Source organism: Fusarium proliferatum (assembly GCF_900067095.1).
Source record: "Fusarium proliferatum ET1 genome assembly, contig: FPRO_scaffold007, whole genome shotgun sequence".
Taxonomy (NCBI): domain Eukaryota; kingdom Fungi; phylum Ascomycota; class Sordariomycetes; order Hypocreales; family Nectriaceae; genus Fusarium; species Fusarium proliferatum.
The window spans coordinates 191,149-207,430 of NW_022194796.1; the positions used below are offsets into that span (position 1 = coordinate 191,149).

General features: G+C 50.9%; 5 protein-coding genes across 5 annotated transcripts; 2 read left to right on the top strand and 3 right to left on the bottom strand.

The window, feature by feature from the left end:
• Positions 1-144: 144 nt before the first annotated feature.
• Positions 145-5,622, top strand: FPRO_08124 (uncharacterized protein; the record flags this gene model as incomplete). Its single annotated transcript, XM_031233745.1, has 1 exon — positions 145-5,622. The coding sequence occupies one exon, from the start codon at positions 145-147 to the stop codon at positions 5,620-5,622; it is 5,478 nt and encodes a 1,825-aa protein (XP_031083551.1).
• Positions 5,623-5,916: 294 nt separating this feature from the next.
• Positions 5,917-6,680, bottom strand: FPRO_08123 (uncharacterized protein; the record flags this gene model as incomplete). Its single annotated transcript, XM_031233746.1, has 2 exons — positions 5,917-6,450; positions 6,501-6,680. The coding sequence occupies 2 exons, from the start codon at positions 6,678-6,680 to the stop codon at positions 5,917-5,919; spliced, it is 714 nt and encodes a 237-aa protein (XP_031083552.1).
• A 463-nt stretch (positions 6,681-7,143) lies between these two features.
• Positions 7,144-9,183, top strand: FPRO_08122 (uncharacterized protein; the record flags this gene model as incomplete). The annotated part of the gene is made up of 4 exons (XM_031233747.1): positions 7,144-7,325; positions 7,463-8,190; positions 8,245-8,381; positions 8,434-9,183. The coding sequence occupies 4 exons, from the start codon at positions 7,144-7,146 to the stop codon at positions 9,181-9,183; spliced, it is 1,797 nt and encodes a 598-aa protein (XP_031083553.1).
• A 415-nt stretch (positions 9,184-9,598) lies between these two features.
• FPRO_08121 (uncharacterized protein) lies at positions 9,599-10,983 on the bottom strand (the record flags this gene model as incomplete). Its single annotated transcript, XM_031233748.1, has 5 exons — positions 9,599-10,129; positions 10,226-10,330; positions 10,395-10,574; positions 10,669-10,862; positions 10,923-10,983. The coding sequence occupies 5 exons, from the start codon at positions 10,981-10,983 to the stop codon at positions 9,599-9,601; spliced, it is 1,071 nt and encodes a 356-aa protein (XP_031083554.1).
• A 1,493-nt stretch (positions 10,984-12,476) lies between these two features.
• On the bottom strand, positions 12,477-15,201 carry FPRO_08120 (putative transcription activator protein acu-15; the record flags this gene model as incomplete). The annotated part of the gene is made up of 2 exons (XM_031233749.1): positions 12,477-14,668; positions 14,721-15,201. The coding sequence occupies 2 exons, from the start codon at positions 15,199-15,201 to the stop codon at positions 12,477-12,479; spliced, it is 2,673 nt and encodes an 890-aa protein (XP_031083555.1).
• Between the last annotated feature and the right edge of the window lie 1,081 nt (positions 15,202-16,282).

Genomic DNA, 16,282 nt, shown 5'->3' on the forward strand with positions numbered 1-16,282 from the left:
TCTGTTCCTTTCAGCATGTTTTACGTGGCCACAATAGTTGAACACATAATACCCTTTTTCAGCTTGCCCGTTGTTGTCCTTGCCAATTAGGTACTATAGGATAGGACTACCACCAGACCTTCGAATCGAGAGCGACAACTCGTCATGACGCAACATCGACCAGACGGGGATGTCTCGCCCATGGACGTCAGTCCTCGTTCAGTTTCCCCAGAGAACCCGAATCTCCAACCTGCTCCCCCCTCTGTTTCCAAATCAACCTCCGATACTCTCCTCCCTCCTGTCGGGCTTAAGATTACAGCCTTGTCAAACCCTCCAGGTTCGACCAAAGAAATAAAGCCAGCTTCAAACGAACTGGCTTCGGGCCACGGCAAGGCACCTTTAACGGCCATACCGAGATCCACCCCAGCTTCAACCAAGTCGCTCAAGGACCATGGCATCAGCGACCGAGACTTTGGCCTGGCCGCTGATGGTGACGGACAAGACAATAGTCAGGCGCCTTCGAGGCCGAGCATACAATTCACCCGCCCAGATGGCGTCGATACGCCTCCAACATTTATGCGAGGCAATTCATGGGAAGAGCCAGAAACCCCAGGCAAATCTCGTGGTGCCTCATTGATGTCAAAACTCAAGGCTCTCACCAACAATGGGGGCGTGTCAACACCAAAGTTATCTACTGTGGCTGGACCTTCGAGTCAAGGCAATCAATCAAACATCAACTCTCCGACGCGACCGAGCCGTGGAGTCCCTGGCACATTGACAGAGGAGGACACTGACGCCGATGCCGACGCCGAGGAAACAGCCGATGAGGGCAGCCCCGGAGATGGCAAATCGAAGAAAAAGAAACAGAAGAGGAGGATGCGCCGCACAAAGAAGGCAACCACTTCTACACCCGGAACGCCTCGGCGCTTTGTGAGCGACATCGATGTGTTGGATAGCTTCGATCAGTTGGTTAAGCGCCGCGCAAGTATGCCCGATACAACTGTCCCTGATTATGGTGTCTCTGAAGGCGAAGGTAGAGACCGCTTGGGCATGGCTTTCCGCAGAGGAAACTCTTGGATGACTTCCGCTGTGCGACACCATGGCGAGGAAATTGATGAAGTCGAAAGCCCTGGAGCGGTCGGACGACGAACAGGTCACGTCCGCCGAATTACCGTTTTTGGTGGTGGAGGGGTTTCGGATGGTGATGCTATGACACCTCGACGCCCCTTCTTCACTTCTGAACGTGCGTCCACTTTTGGTGCTCAGAAGTGGAAGCAAGTCAAGAACACACTCAAACTCCTTCGGCAGAAGAAAGAAGACCGTTTTGACTATTATAAATCGGCCGAGCTGATGGCCGAACTAAGGGCTGGCGCTCCCGCCGTTCTTATGCTTGCTAGCATGATCCAAAGAGATGAACACGGGAACAAGAGGATTCCGGTTCTTCTTGAGCAGCTCAAGCTTCGCATTACCGATAGCTCTCCCATGGAGGATGACGACAAGGACCGACACTGGCTATTCACCATAGAACTGGAATACGGAAGTGGACCGAGCAGAATGAGTTGGACCGTAACTCGAACGCTTAGAGATATCTACAACCTACATTTGCGTTACAAGTTTGCTATCAACAACGATAAGTACATGCCCGGACGCATGGACTTGGGTGGCCGGCCAAAGCAGCCCAAATTTCCATACTCGGCCTTCCCTTATCTTCGCGGTGCTCGCAAGAAGGGAGAAGAAAGCGACGAAGAAGATCAAGCCAGTATTCGCGGAGAAGAAGAGACAGCTGGTGAAGGTACAGCAACTGAAGCAGCAGGGGACGGCATTTTCAGTGACCCCGAGAATCCCGGTGGCCTCCCACGAAGGAAGTCTCGCAATTTCCTGGGGATGGGCCCGAGGCGCAGATCCACAGGCATTACCGATCCTGGGGATATGTCCAACCCAGAGGGTCCAGGAATGCCTGCTATGGACATGGCAACGCGGAGACAACGTTATGTTGAGAAGCAACGGCGTATTCTTGAAAAGTACCTGTCTGAGATGATCAGATGGCTCATGTTTAGAGCTGACAGCAACCGACTCTGCCGCTTTCTCGAACTCTCGGCCCTTGGCGTTCGCCTCGCCGCCGAGGGTAGTTACCACGGAAAGGAGTGTTACCTTCATATCCAACCTTCGAAGGGTCTAGACTTTCGCCGTGCTCTGACACCAGCGAAGGTTATCTCTCGACACAGTCGGAAATGGTTCCTCGTACGACAGAGCTATATCGTCTGCGTAGAGTCTCCCGAAAACATGAACATTTTCGATGTGTACCTAGTCGATTCGAAATTCAGTATTTCCTCGAAGCGAAGTAAGGTCAAGGCGATTGGCTCCGCTGAGAAAAAGGCTGAGATCGATTTGACTGTGGAGGCACCCCCTGACAAACATCACACTATGACCCTTCGCTCATCCGAACGCAAGGTCCGCCTCTTCTCCCGCAACCAATCCGTGATGAAGCAGTTTGAGGACTCCATCAACCAGATGCTCAAGCAAACTCCCTGGTATCAGAACAAACGATTTGACAGCTTCTCTCCTGTGCGAAACCATGTATTTGCCCAATGGCTCGTTGACGGCCGCGACTATATGTGGAACGTTTCTCGAGCTATCAATATGGCCCGCGATGTCATTTACATCCACGATTGGTGGCTGAGCCCCGAGCTGTACATGCGCAGACCAGCAGCTATCAGCCAGAAATGGCGACTGGATAGACTGCTGCAGAAGAAAGCTAGAGAAGGTGTTAAAGTCTTTGTCATAGTATACCGAAACGTCGAAGCTGCCGTTCCGATAGATTCCGAGCATACCAAATCTTCATTGTTGAACCTCCACCCTAACATCTTCGTACAACGATCCCCTAACCAATTCAAGAAGAACCAGTTCTTCTTCGCTCACCACGAGAAGATCTGCATCGTGGATCATGATGTAGCCTTTGTTGGGGGAATTGATTTGTGCTTTGGACGATGGGATTGTCCTCAGCATCCTATCGTCGACGACAAACCAACTGGATTTGAGATGTCTGAGACACCTAAGGATGCAGAGCATTGCCAGTTATTCCCCGGAAAGGACTATTCAAACCCTCGAGTGCAGGACTTCTTCAGGCTCAACGAGCCGTATGAGGAGATGTACGACCGAAGCAAAGTACCTCGCATGCCCTGGCATGATGTTGCCATGCAAGTTGTGGGCCAGCCTGCAAGAGACTTGACGCGCCACTTTGTCCAACGTTGGAATTATCTTCGCCGAGGACGAAAGCCTACACGGCCGTTGCCCTTCCTGCTCCCCCCGCCGGACGCTAACGTAGATGAGTTGAAGGAGCTGGGTCTAACAGGCACTTGCGAAGTCCAGATTCTCCGATCTGCCACCACTTGGTCCTTGGGTATCGAGCAGACTGAGCACAGTATTCAGAATGCATACATCAAGATGATCGAGGAGTCAGATCATTTTGTCTATATGGAAAACCAGTTTTTCATTACCAGTACTGAGGCATATAACACCAGAATCGTGAATCGTATCGGTGACGCTCTTGTTGAACGCATCATACGGGCCCACGAGAATGATGAAGACTGGCGTTGCGTTATTGTTATTCCCCTTATGCCTGGATTTCAAAATACCGTCGATGAACAGGAGGGTACAAGTGTTCGCCTGATCTTGATGTGTCAGTACGCTAGTATTTGTAGAGGCGAACAGTCCATCTTTGGCAGGCTTCGAACCGCTGGCATTGAGCCGGAAGACTACATCGCCTTCTACTCGCTTCGTCAATGGGGAGTCATGAGTAACGATGTCCTTGTCACCGAGCAACTCTACATCCATGCTAAGACAATTATCGTTGATGACCGCGTGGCTCTTATCGGCTCCGCTAACATTAATGAGCGATCAATGCTTGGTAGTCGTGACTCGGAGTGTGCTGCAATCGTTCGAGATACTGACATGATCAACTCGACAATGGCTGGAAGACCATACCAGGTTGGCCGTTTTGCTCACACACTCCGACTCCGACTGATGCGAGAACATCTCGGCCTCGACGTTGACGAAATACTTGAGCAAGAGCGCCAGGCAGAGCTTGACCGTCAAGATTTCGAGAAAGAGATGGAGGATATATATAATGAAGAGAATGGTGGTCCTGCCGATTCCTCAAAGCTTTCACCGAAACGCCCCGATCACCTACGCATTCCAAGTATTAACCATGATCTAGATGCTGCTGTTGAGGTTGAAGACGATAGCAGCAGCAGCAGCAGCAGCAGCAGTGACAGTAACGCAGAAGTGGATAGTACTATTATCAATCAATCGGAGGATAAGGTGAAACATGAGCTGGACGTGACCGGTTATGGGCCTGACCGTTGGAAGACTGCCGAGAAATCCGGCCTTGATGCCGGCCGCGATTCTGTTATCATCAACGGTCGCGAAGTTCTTGTTAGCAATATCGGCAATGAAGGCAAGGGGACACTGCAATCACCCAAAGAAACACAGCCACACAGTCCACAACCCGATAATCGATATCTGGACCCAGGAAACCACAACGACAGCCTCCCCCCTGTGCCGGCTCTAAATCGTCGCACTACAGATCAACTTGGTCTGCCCCGTCCCGCACAGCTACCGTCTTTGCCGATAAGCGACGATACTGACATTGGCGGCCCTCCACTACATATCGATCCTGAAACAGGAAAACCGGTTAATGGTATTTTCCATCCGATGGCCGCAGATATTCATTTAGCCCACATCGACAAAGACTGTATGGTAGATCCAGTCAACCCCAACTTTATTGACGAAATTTGGAACCGGGCTGCTCAAAACAACACGAAGCTCTATCGACGAGTGTTCCGTTGTATGCCGGATTCCGAAGTGAGCACTTGGGCAGAATATCGAGAGTACACGACCTACGGCGAGAGGTTCCGGGCAAGCATGGAAGGTGGCCGATCAAGAGGTGAAGACTCGGAGTTTCCTCCATCCTCGAGACATCGTGGATCCACTGCGGGTGGTGCTGGTGTTAGTGCACCAGGACCAGAGGTTATGGCCAAGGCTGTTGAAACTGAAGCAGAGAAAGCAATCGGAAGAATAACCGAGAAGCTCCCTCTTGGCCATCATGAGGAGGATAGAATCAAAATCGTCATTCCTGGCGAGAGCCAGCGTGATACTGATGAAAAACAAGCAATGAAAGACGGTGAGGCTATATCATCACGACCCACCACTGGGCTGGAGAATGACAATGGTCCCGATGCACATCAACATACAGAGGCACCATCTCCAGTCTACTCGCCCGGAGATACCCCATTCCCTGCCTTCGATGGAGGCAGTAGTGGAAGATACCTTGACCCACAGACAGGTACCAAGGACAGAGAGAGGCGCACTACTTTTTCGACGCTCGAGAAACCTTCCTCAAGAGATACTAATGCCCCTCCACCGGGGCAGTTTGGCTCTGTGAAACGTAGACGCCGTGCAACTACTAAGAATAGCCGACGCGGTTTTAGTATCGACGACATGCCATCACGGGGGCAGGCTGAAGAGCTTTTAAATATGGTCCAGGGCAATATCGTGCAGTTCCCTTATGATTGGCTCCTTACGGAGGAACAGAACGGGAACTGGGGTTATCAAGTCGATGGCGTTGCCCCCTTGGCAATTTAGTAAGTCTAGCTCTTTGAATGTACGGCAGAATACTAACAAAATGAAGTAACTAGGTGTGACCTTGATCCTGCTCTCCTCGGGATGGTGTTTTCTGACTTCAACTTTGCAAAAGGCATGGCAAGGAGTTGGATCAGGGGGTTTTGCACTTTATTCATGGCAAGCATTCGACAAGCGCGTCCATCCTCTCACACACGCGCATGTCTCTTCCTATCTCGTAGTTCTTATTCATACATGTTTGTCCATGGAGCCTCGCGTAGGCCTATGTTACACTTATAATACATCTGATTTGAGGCTTCAAACTTTTTCGCTTACCCAGATAGCACCTCGGCAGCCTGCACGAATGACGCCAGTGAGAAGCCAATGAGGTTCTGCCTTTTGTGCATCATGCGCTACAGCATGATCGAGATGCTCCAATTCTTCGTCTCGTATCACTCTGAGGGTCTTGACAAGATCTGATAACTCCTCGCCGACTTCGTAGCCCTCGGCTTCCCATTGTGAAACCATTTCCAACAATGTCCGAATTTGTTCGTTGTAGTGGCCACCAATCTCTGTCTCAACAGCCTCTGTACAAGCCATAGCAGCTTCGTAACCGAGCATAGCAGTAGACCAGCCTAGACCAGTAGCCATGACGGACCACAAAGGGTACAGAGCAGTAGGGCGAATGCGATGCTTGTGAATGAGGCCATTAAATGTCTTAAAGTGACCGTCTTCTTGATCATACATGTGTGCCATCAGCTTGCGGAGATGAGGCTTTGATCGGAGAAGGATGGGTGACTGCGCAGCATAAATGAGGACTGCAGCAAGTTCACCAGCTTGATTGACACGAAGCTACCAGTATATCAGTCACCGGCCAAGTAAATTCGTCTCGGAAGTCCTACAGCTGAGTCGAGAAAATCACGTTGCTCCTGGGTGAGTGCTTTGAGTTTCTTGGGAGACCCAGGCGTTGAGTCTGAGGCTGGAGTCGTAGCGATGGTGCGAACACATGACTTGTAAAGACTTGGTGTTGATCGCACTAGAAGAGAGCGCAGAGGTTTGGCAAGACTTCTGGACAAAGGCATAATTGCTACACAAAGTCTGGCCTACTTCTCAATCATCAAATTGATGGCGGACCCCAAAATCGAATGATGAGCCTGGACATTCTCGGTGAGCAGGCCGCTCACCGAAGACGGACTAAAGCTTCCCCGGCAGTCCCATCACACCAGCCACACACGTGCAGGGGCATGACATAACCTTGACCAATGAGGTGTTGGATGGAAACCACGAATTCAGAACAAAGTGCTGAAGGAGAAGCTATTGTGCACTTCTGCTTTACGCACAATCCTCTTTCCTTTCATCCACTTCCGCCTCTTTCATCGCTCAATCCCCACGCGCACGATTACGCATTTCTCGACCCCTTTCCATCGCCAAATTCTCACCCGGTTCACCTTCTACGCGTAGAACGCGGTTGCGGTTGGGGCACACGATTGTTGTCTTTTAAAGCCATTGCGTTCTGTGTAATTACTGGCTCACCACAAGGCCGTCATGTCTGACGTTGATGACGAGCTTCTCGCTCTTGCAGGTGGGGATTCCGATGACGAAGCCTCTGGCAACGAGAGCAGGGGCGGATCGCCATCGCCGCCTCCAGCGAAAAGAAGTGGTTCCAAGAAAGGGGCGGGAAAGAAGTCGCGACGAGGAAACGATGACTCCGAGGAGGAGGGCGAGGCGTGAGTGATATTCCTTGAAATTGGCAGCATGATGATCTGGAGTTAAACACTGTCCCAACCTCCTAATGCGCATCCTGTTTGCGGCTCCTCCAGATCACTGCGATATACTTACAGTATGCTGACCCATCGTGATTTAGGTCTGCGCCAGGAACGCCAAACTCTCTTGAGTCCGCTCCTATGGATGAATCTGACTCCGACGACGAACCATCGCGAGGTCGAGCAGCGGCTGCAGAGGACGACGATGAAGCATACCCAATTGATGGTCGATACAAGAGTCAGAAGGAAAAGGCAGAGATCATGGCCTTGCCAGAACTCGAACGTGAGCAGCTTATCGCTGAGCGTATGACGGACATAGAGCGTCAGCGACAGAACCGCCTGCTTCGTCAGATGGTAAGCAACATGGAGAATGAGGAGCGCAAACAGGTCAAAAAGAAGCGCAGTGCTGGAACTGCGGAGCTGGAGGACGGCGATCGAATTCGAAAGGCATCACGGCCGCGTACAGAGAGCAAGAGGGAGACCGCGATGGACTCTTTGCGCCAAGCCAAGGCAGAGAAAGCGCGTCGACGGGAGGATCTCGAAAGACGAAAGGATAACTACTCTCCACGAAGACGCAACTCTGGGGCAGAAGACAGTGACGATGACTATAATCGCGGACGCTCCCCAACTCCCGATGCCGACGAAAATCGTGATCAGCCGCCAGCTGAGTTACGTGATTATGAACGAGTTCGACTGGGGCGAAACGAGTTCGCTCAGGTCTGCTTCACTCCTGGATTCGAGCAGGCTATCACTGGATGTTATATACGTATTGCTCTTGGACCGCATCCTGAAAGTGGCATTGAGCAGTATCGCATGGCAGCCATCAAAGGTTTGTAACCATCAGTACAGTACAGCACAGCAGCAGGGCTGACAAATTTCATAGGCTTCACGGCCAGTCGCCCATATGCTCTTCAGGGGCCCAACGGTGCATTCGTCACAGATCAGTATGTCAAGGCGGCGCATGGTAAGGCAATCAAGGAGTTCCCTTTCATCGCTGCCTCAAGCGGAAAGTTCACAGAGGTTTGTTGCACCAGACCTGCATTCTTGGATTGATACTGAACCGGATCCACAGAACGAGCTCAATCGATACAAGGTCACATGCCATAATGAGGGCGTGACACTCCCAAGCAAGGCTTACCTTATGGACAAAATTGATGAGATCAATGGCTTGATTAATCATTCCTGGACTACAGAGGAAATCAAGGCTCGGCTTGCACGGATGAAAGAGCTGAAAAGGCGATTTGACCCCGCCGAGCGAGAACGCATAGCCCACTTACTCGAGGAAGCAAGACAACATGGCGAGCACGATAAGGCCGAAGAGTTGCAGGAGGAGCTCGACAACCTTGGTTCCCAACGCTTAGCATTTAGGACGAGTCTGGGCTCCTCAAAGCACAACGAAGTACCCAAGGCCCAAACTGAGCAAGATCGACTGGCTGAGCGCAACCGAGAGAACCGGCGATTGAACGCGGAAGCTGTAAGAAAGGCCCAGTTGAAGGAGAAAGCGAAGTCGAAGGAGATCGAGGCAGCCCTCAAACGTGGTGAAACCTACCAAGGCGACATGTCAAGACGACTCAGGACCAAGGCCAAATTCGTTTATGACGCTACCGAGAAAGTGGAACAAAAGTCAGCGGCCAACGGCAGCGGGACCAACACTCCTGGGACTAGCACACCGAAGGCGGCCGTCAAATCTCAACTACTACCTCATCTCGCAAGGTTGCAGGAGGAGAAACACAAGGAGAAGGGTATCCCTACTATACATAAGCCGCTGATGGATGACGATGTGATTGGGTCACTAGACCTGGATATTGACGTTGAAATTTGAAGGGGAACGCAAAGACAGGGGCAGGGCATCATGAGCAGCGTTTTGGTCGTTGTGGTCTTTTACACAGGGTAGGGCGGATTACATCCATATCTCAACATAGAGTTTACTTGAGCTCAAAAGGATTCGTGACCAGGTAGACCTTGATGGACAGTCACTACAATTCTGATGATCCAACGGTTGCTGTGTTGTGGTTAATATGTCAGCATATGGTGATGGCTTGCCCTCTGGAGGGCAGTGATGGTACGAATGACCGCATATATTGATTAGGAATACCCAAGGTTGTCAAGGGTGATGGGCAAATGCAAGTCTGGTGTAGCCCACAAAGCCAGTAAGTTGTCCAAGTTTTGTTGCTGTATTCAAAGTCAACCGTTACCTAGGTCATTAGTGTCTGTTATCACTCATCATATTGCGCCTACTATTTATCCAGGCTCCGGCGGTCTCGGAGGAAATCAAACTTGCCCTGCATCCTTCTGAGAACATGGTAGGCCATCATCAAGGTCTCCGTCAGGATAACGACGGCTACCATCACTGCCTTTTTCCTTATCCTTTCAGTGAGAGCCAGCTTTGGCCTGGCGAGCTTGCCATCCATCTCGTTCTCAAAATTTTTGCACATCTCGAGGTACAAACGAGGATTGTCAGTGATGACACCATCTATCAAGGCAGGCCCCTCGATTTTTCCATTGCGGCGCCGTGGATGACACAGATTCTGACGGATACACCATTCCATGTGGCGAGGTTCGTTGACTGTCCATGTCATAAGAAGCTTGTCAGTCTTTCCAAGTTCGCGTAAGAAGAGTCTTCCTGATGGACCGATGAGAGTCTTTTGGTTGAGATTGAAGCCGAGGTTGGGCACACGCAGAAAGTGGTGTGAATATAAGAGGGAGGTGCTGATATGGGCCAACGGATAAGTTGGGAGTTGACTACGCGCAGCCTGTAGGAATGATGCCTATCCAAGCATGTCAGCTGCAACATCATCAAGGCGTCTATGTGAATGTGAAAGTGAAAGTGCAGAAACTGTGTTAAGGGTGTCGTGTCAGCTTACATTCCAGCATCCCAGAATAATACGTTGATCCCATGGCACAGGTACCTGGACGCCGTCTAGATCCCTCGCAATTGCAGCCATCAGCTCTGCCGGGTCATCATCCAGCTGGGAGGCCTGCATTAGCTTCCGTCTGATGACACATGCTTGAGCTTGAGCTGATGCAGCAGACCTTGATATCTAAAACCACCCAAATGTCTTGCATTTCCGGCTGAACCAACCACTGAAGAAAGTCTTTGAGCCGAGGCATGGGTTCATGAGGCTCGGCTTCTGTGCGTAGAGTGCTGAGATACTCCCACGAGCACTCTCTAATGCGAGCTTCAATGCCGAAGCAGCGTTTAAGGGATGCGTCCTGCTCAAATGTCAGCCGAGCCGAGCCAAGGCAAGTAAGACAAGTTGTGGTGATGCAGATCATTAGCATGTAATGTCATGGAGCTTTAGCTTACATGTGATATCACAGCAACACCATCGGCCGAGATATGAATATCTGTCTCTATCGCATGAGCACCAGCTTTGACTGCACCTCGGAAGGCGGCCATGGTGTTTTCGGGCCAATCAAGCTTTGCGCCGCGATGAGCAATTGCTTGTGGGAGTCGCCGAGAAGGATCTCGTGGTGACGGTCTGGCGGCGGCCCATGGCGCTGTGAAGAAGTGAATTTAGCGGTGTTGCAACGGCTTGTATTCTCGTTGGCGTATCTGACCTCGAGGAACGGGCCCTGGTTGGGCGTTGTTCTTGATTAAAGACTGTCGCTCCGCCTCCATTGCTGATGTCTGTGGAAGGCGATTAAGCCAAGTTGATGAGTGTTGATTATTAGCAGCGCAATAGGGTCCCTGCCAATGGAATGGCTGAAATGACCAAACAGATCGACGAACACACGCTTTCTTGCTTAGAAAAGTCAAGGTCATGGATTCGATTATGGAGACGACTTAAGACCAGGGCACTCATGTGCTTTCGTTGGCCATGGTCAACAGAGCTTTCTCCATCAGATCCACTGCTCAAATAGAAACACGATAGCAGAATGGGGAGTCGTGACAGGTTGATTCAACTGGAGACGTCATCCCACCCCTACCTAGATAAATAAGGTACCTAGCTACTATGTACAGTACATATGTACCTATTTCTGCTAGGTATTGTGCACGGCCACACTTGGCTTCGCTAAGGTAGCTTCACTCCAATGTGATTCCACCTTGACTCTCCAGTTAGACTCTATAGTTATTTTGGCCAGAACAGCATTCCTGTGTGCCTTTCTTCTTCAATTCGCTCGGGTGACTGGTGGATGGTCTAGGCTCTCTGCATCCTCAGCCATCGACCTATATAACGTAGCCCGCTGTCGAATCCAGCGTCAAGCTTGCTTGATATGATCTGATCTGATGCAGGGAGGCCTGGGAGTCAAGACTGACTCTGATGAAAGACAAAGACGGAGAACCTGAGCCATGTCATAGTATTTGGCACCAACTTGACGAAACTGCAAGACGTATAGGATGTACGGCCGGGTCGTTTCCCGAGGCACACCGGCTACAGCCAATCTTGTGCCCATCCGGTTCAGACTCCTAAGGCCAAGGGGTAGACCTATTTGTTTTTGGCACCCCAATTCAATGCCAGAAGCTTTCTTGCTCCCTGAAGACGATTTCCCCCGGAACTCATGTACTTGCTTGCTCTGACCGGGTCCTTTGGCTTCTCCAACGCCGGCAACGCATGTCAGACCCGGTCCAATCCTCCCTTGAGGCTTGTGCAGGCGTCGATTCTCATTCCTGCGTACTGCATTTCCTGCAAAACCGGGCAGCCGGCAGCTGCGAGAAAAGCTCCCCTGCTGTTGAAGCCAACAAATAAACACACCGGGCCCGAGCGAATCAACTACTCATATCACGTTTCTAAACCGCTGGACGAGTGGGCTTGTTTGTCTGCGTTCTTTTCATTCATTTGCAAGTTACGAACTAACAACTAGATGATCTAGCATGCCGTATTGCGAGGCCAGTCCTTGAACTGCCCATCATCCTTATTCCACGTCTCCGTTTCCTCTGTAGAGGATAAGAGACTCCAAAATACCAAGTTTGTGACAAATTTCTCCTCCCAGGTATAATAGTTGGCCAATAAAAGTAGATCGCTCAATAGAAAAACACTCATTGACAGTTAATTCCCAGCCCGACTCCCATTCATCACATCGTTAAAATTCATGCCCCCAGTATTAACTCAGTTGTCAGACCCGTGTCAAATCCAGAGATTTTCTCTCGTTGTATCATTCTGTCCACCACCCTTACAAGATAGGGAACGTCTCCATATGGTCGGGCATCATATATCCTTCATGACCATGTTGTTGAGTCACCATGTGGTTGCGATAGTCAACGTTCTCCACGCTCAGTCCGAGTTCCGAGGGGCCAACCTCCTCACCCGAGCTAAGGCTCTCGTCACTCATGCTGAGAACACTCTGGGGAGGCTGCGGGTTGTTTCCAAACTCGGCGATGCTGAACCCGCCGAGATCCCAATTGTCCGGAGGCCAATCACCACAATTGCTAACAGCAATGGCACTCTCATTGACAAGTCCTTGCCCACCATAGATAGCATCGTATACGTTGTTCATTCCACCATCCAATGATCCAAGCAATGTTTCCCACTCAGTCGTTGAAACCCCGTTCACCTTAGCGGCAGCAACCGAAGAGCTCTCCATCATGTGATGGGCCTGGTTTGTAGGACCAGAATGGGAGTGCGCACGTGTCTGTTGTGGTGAAGTTGGTTGTGGTGACTGCGATGAGTGGGCAAAGGACATGAAGTCGAGATTGCGGGACAGGGAGGAAGCCTTGCGATCTGGGTTGGGGGACATCGACATGCGATGTCCTCGCTGGACCATGGGAACCTCGGCCTGAAGATTGTCAAATGATTGACGGCCCCGAGCACGGTAAAATTCAGGTCGCTGGTCGGCAACGCAGGGCATCGTCATGCGACGCATCCTCTCCTGGTGATCAATCAAATTGCTCTCGCTGGCTGCAGCGGCTGGGAGCTGGCCGAGGGGGCAGGCTGCCCTGCCCTTCTTCTTAGGTTTAGTAACCATGCCTCTTGGTGGCGACCCTCGGTTGGAGACGGGTGCGGGGGGCATCGACACCTCGCGTGAAGTGTGCATTGGCGAGACAGCGGATTCGTCTACTTCGACCAGCACGCTAGCCACACGCTTAAAGTCCAGTGAGCCAGAGCCCTCACTCTTGTCCAGGATATGAATAACGGCATTTACCAATCGTTCGTCATCGCGCATGAGTTTGCTGTCTTGTTTGAGATCAATCGAGTGGTAGAGCAGCGCCATGCCACAAACAACCAGCAGATCCGTCTTGTTCAAACAAAATGAGAAGGTCATGCCACGTTCTTCAAGCAGCTGGACAATCTGAACTATGTGCTTGCTCGACGCTCCGATTGACATCAGGGCCGAGGCTGCCTTGGAACCCAAACTGGAGCCTACTGCCGGACGATAGATAAGTGTTCGTATGTAGTAATAGGCCAGTGCCAGCAATGGTGAGCGGCTACCAGTCACATCTGTGGATGGCTTATCTTGGACGAAGTTCAGTCGCAGATGGGTAGGCAGCTGGTCATACCAAGCATCAAGCTCACTCTCAAGAGCAGCCATCTGTTGAAGCGAAATCTCGTAGGAGCTTGAGGCGGGGTAGTTCTTCTCTAGCACCTTGGCGAGGATGCGAGTCGCACGGAACAAGGCTAGTGCATTCGAAAGCCGAGTATATTCACCAGGAAGCGTAGGCTGGAAGCCCTTTTCAGTAACATACTCATCATCAGTATCGCACGGATACTCGGTCTGGATATCCTCTTCTTTGAGAAGCTTAGGAAGGCCAAGAGTAGCGGCAGAAAAGCAATCGAGAGTGTAAATAGTCCAGAAGACCTTCTTTCGTGTCTCAATTGTGAGAGCACCGAAGGAGAATCTCTTCTGACTCTGGTGCAGGCCTAGGCGATGAGAGAGGCCGACAGCGATGCCCTTGTAGTGCTGTAATCGCTTATAGTCTGCACGCATGGTGCAGTAAAGGAGAGCGAGAGACAGGCACTGTAAGGTGTTCATAGTGTCCTCCATGAGAATAGCATCCAGAGAGGTTTGCCATTGCTGCTCACATGCAGCAAGCTGGGGAAGGTCAGGGCTCTCTGATGACAGACCCGCGATGCTGAATACGAGGTAGAGTTGCGCGAGCTTATGGTTGCCTTTGATCTTCTCGGGATCGGCGACGAATTCCTCGTAGACATGGAGGAATGTGGGCTTGTGGAGGATGGGGAACAGAGGAGCCCACTCCTGGAAGTAAACATTTACACAACGGTCAGAGAAGAGACGAGGAGGAAGCCTAAAAGATTGCTCCGGCGATTTGGGACCAAGGGGCTTGCAGCCTTGGATATGCAAGAAAGCCTCTGGGTTGAAGTCGGTGCTAGGTTTGCCGGTTTCTTGAATTTTTCGCTTGAAAGACTCTGTCGAGAGTGTCAGTTGCGTTGACTCATAGGAAAGGATGGAGACAAGTACCAATAAATGTTCTGCCGCTAGACGCGCCCATAAAATAAGAATCAGAATTCTCGACTCCAAGCAATAGAGGTGCAGCTTGTACGCGGAAAGTATCTTCTTTTGCGGCTAGGGCTTCATTCCGTGACTCTGGTACAGCTGGGCTGCTCGCCGGCATTGTAGAACTTGATCGGTTGCCGTGGATTTTCGAGAGCACATCTATCTTCTCGTCCTTCTCATCTAACAAGTCCTTGAGTTCTCGGACTTCGCTTTCTAATTGTCGCACGCGCTCCTCCAAAGATTCAGTGTAGCCACGAGGGAATGCGCGGCGGCTAAGCTTGTCGCTTGTCCGGCATTCAAAGCCGACGTTAGCACATTGAGAACATGTTGGCCTTATTCCATCACACCGAATCTTTTTGCTTCTGCAACGATCACAAGCCTGTGCAATCCGACTCTGAGAGCTGGTGCCCACCTTGATCACCTTCATAGGAAGAATTCCGGGCATCTTAGCGGTAGTTGTTCTGTGTAGGTAGGTGAAGGGTTTGAGTCGTGTTGAGTTGATGGGACCTGGGTGGAACAAGCGGCTAAATTGCCGAAGTGAGGAGACTGGTCGGTGATGTGGGTGCCAGGGTTGCTCGTTTATTGCAGTGTTCCTTATATACGGTGTTGTCCTGTGCTCTTGAAACGGTCAAATTCCGAAAGTTGAATGGTGATAGCCGAGGTCTTGTCGAGTGATTTTAGCACCGAACTTAGTGAGTACAGGCGTATTGTGATTTAGTGACTTGGTTGGTGGGGTTTAAGAACGCGGTAATGTGAAGTAGCCGGGTAGATAGGTAGGCTTTTGTTTGCTATTGGGTATCTTGAAGAGAAATGTTGAGGTAGTAGGATTGATATATATATACGAGTCCAGGGGATAAGAATAGAGATAGAAGGAGAGATAATGGTAAAGATGCAAACGTGAAAGTGGGAAAGATGAGAGGATTCAGATTCTTCAGGGTGGGAAAGAGCAAGATTTAGTAGAAAACGAGGAAATGGGAATGGGCCCGGTCGTTGGCTCTTTGAGGTGTGGAGAAAGAAGTGGAAATCCTGGGGGAGGCCCAGGGACAGTGGAGAGGCCAATCAGTGCCATGCTTGTTCTCGATTAACCTGGTCTTCAGCAATGAACGAACGAACTTGAGAGGGTACCATGAGAAATCTGGGGATGGGGGCGTGCTCTTGGCACCCTTGATCCCAATGTCAACGCCGATGCCAGTCCCGGTCCATGGGCCTGGGCAGGTGTGCATCATGACGATGGATACAGTGCACGACTTTATAATACCACTTCATTTTTCAGGGACCAGGGACATGCCGGGGGAGGGGAGGGAATGGATGCCATCGAGTCTGCCGTACTGCAAAGGTGCAAATGCCGAGAATCAGATGGTAAGGCAATGCCCTCTGCACAGCAAATCCAAACGAAGCCCTATCTGTTACAGTGCGAGACCATGAGCGGCTCCCACTGGGGAAAATATGTTGGCTCGATTCAACTTGCTCACCTCACCACTATGCGAGATGCTGTGCGCTAACGAGTTAAGCTGAGAGGTACATGG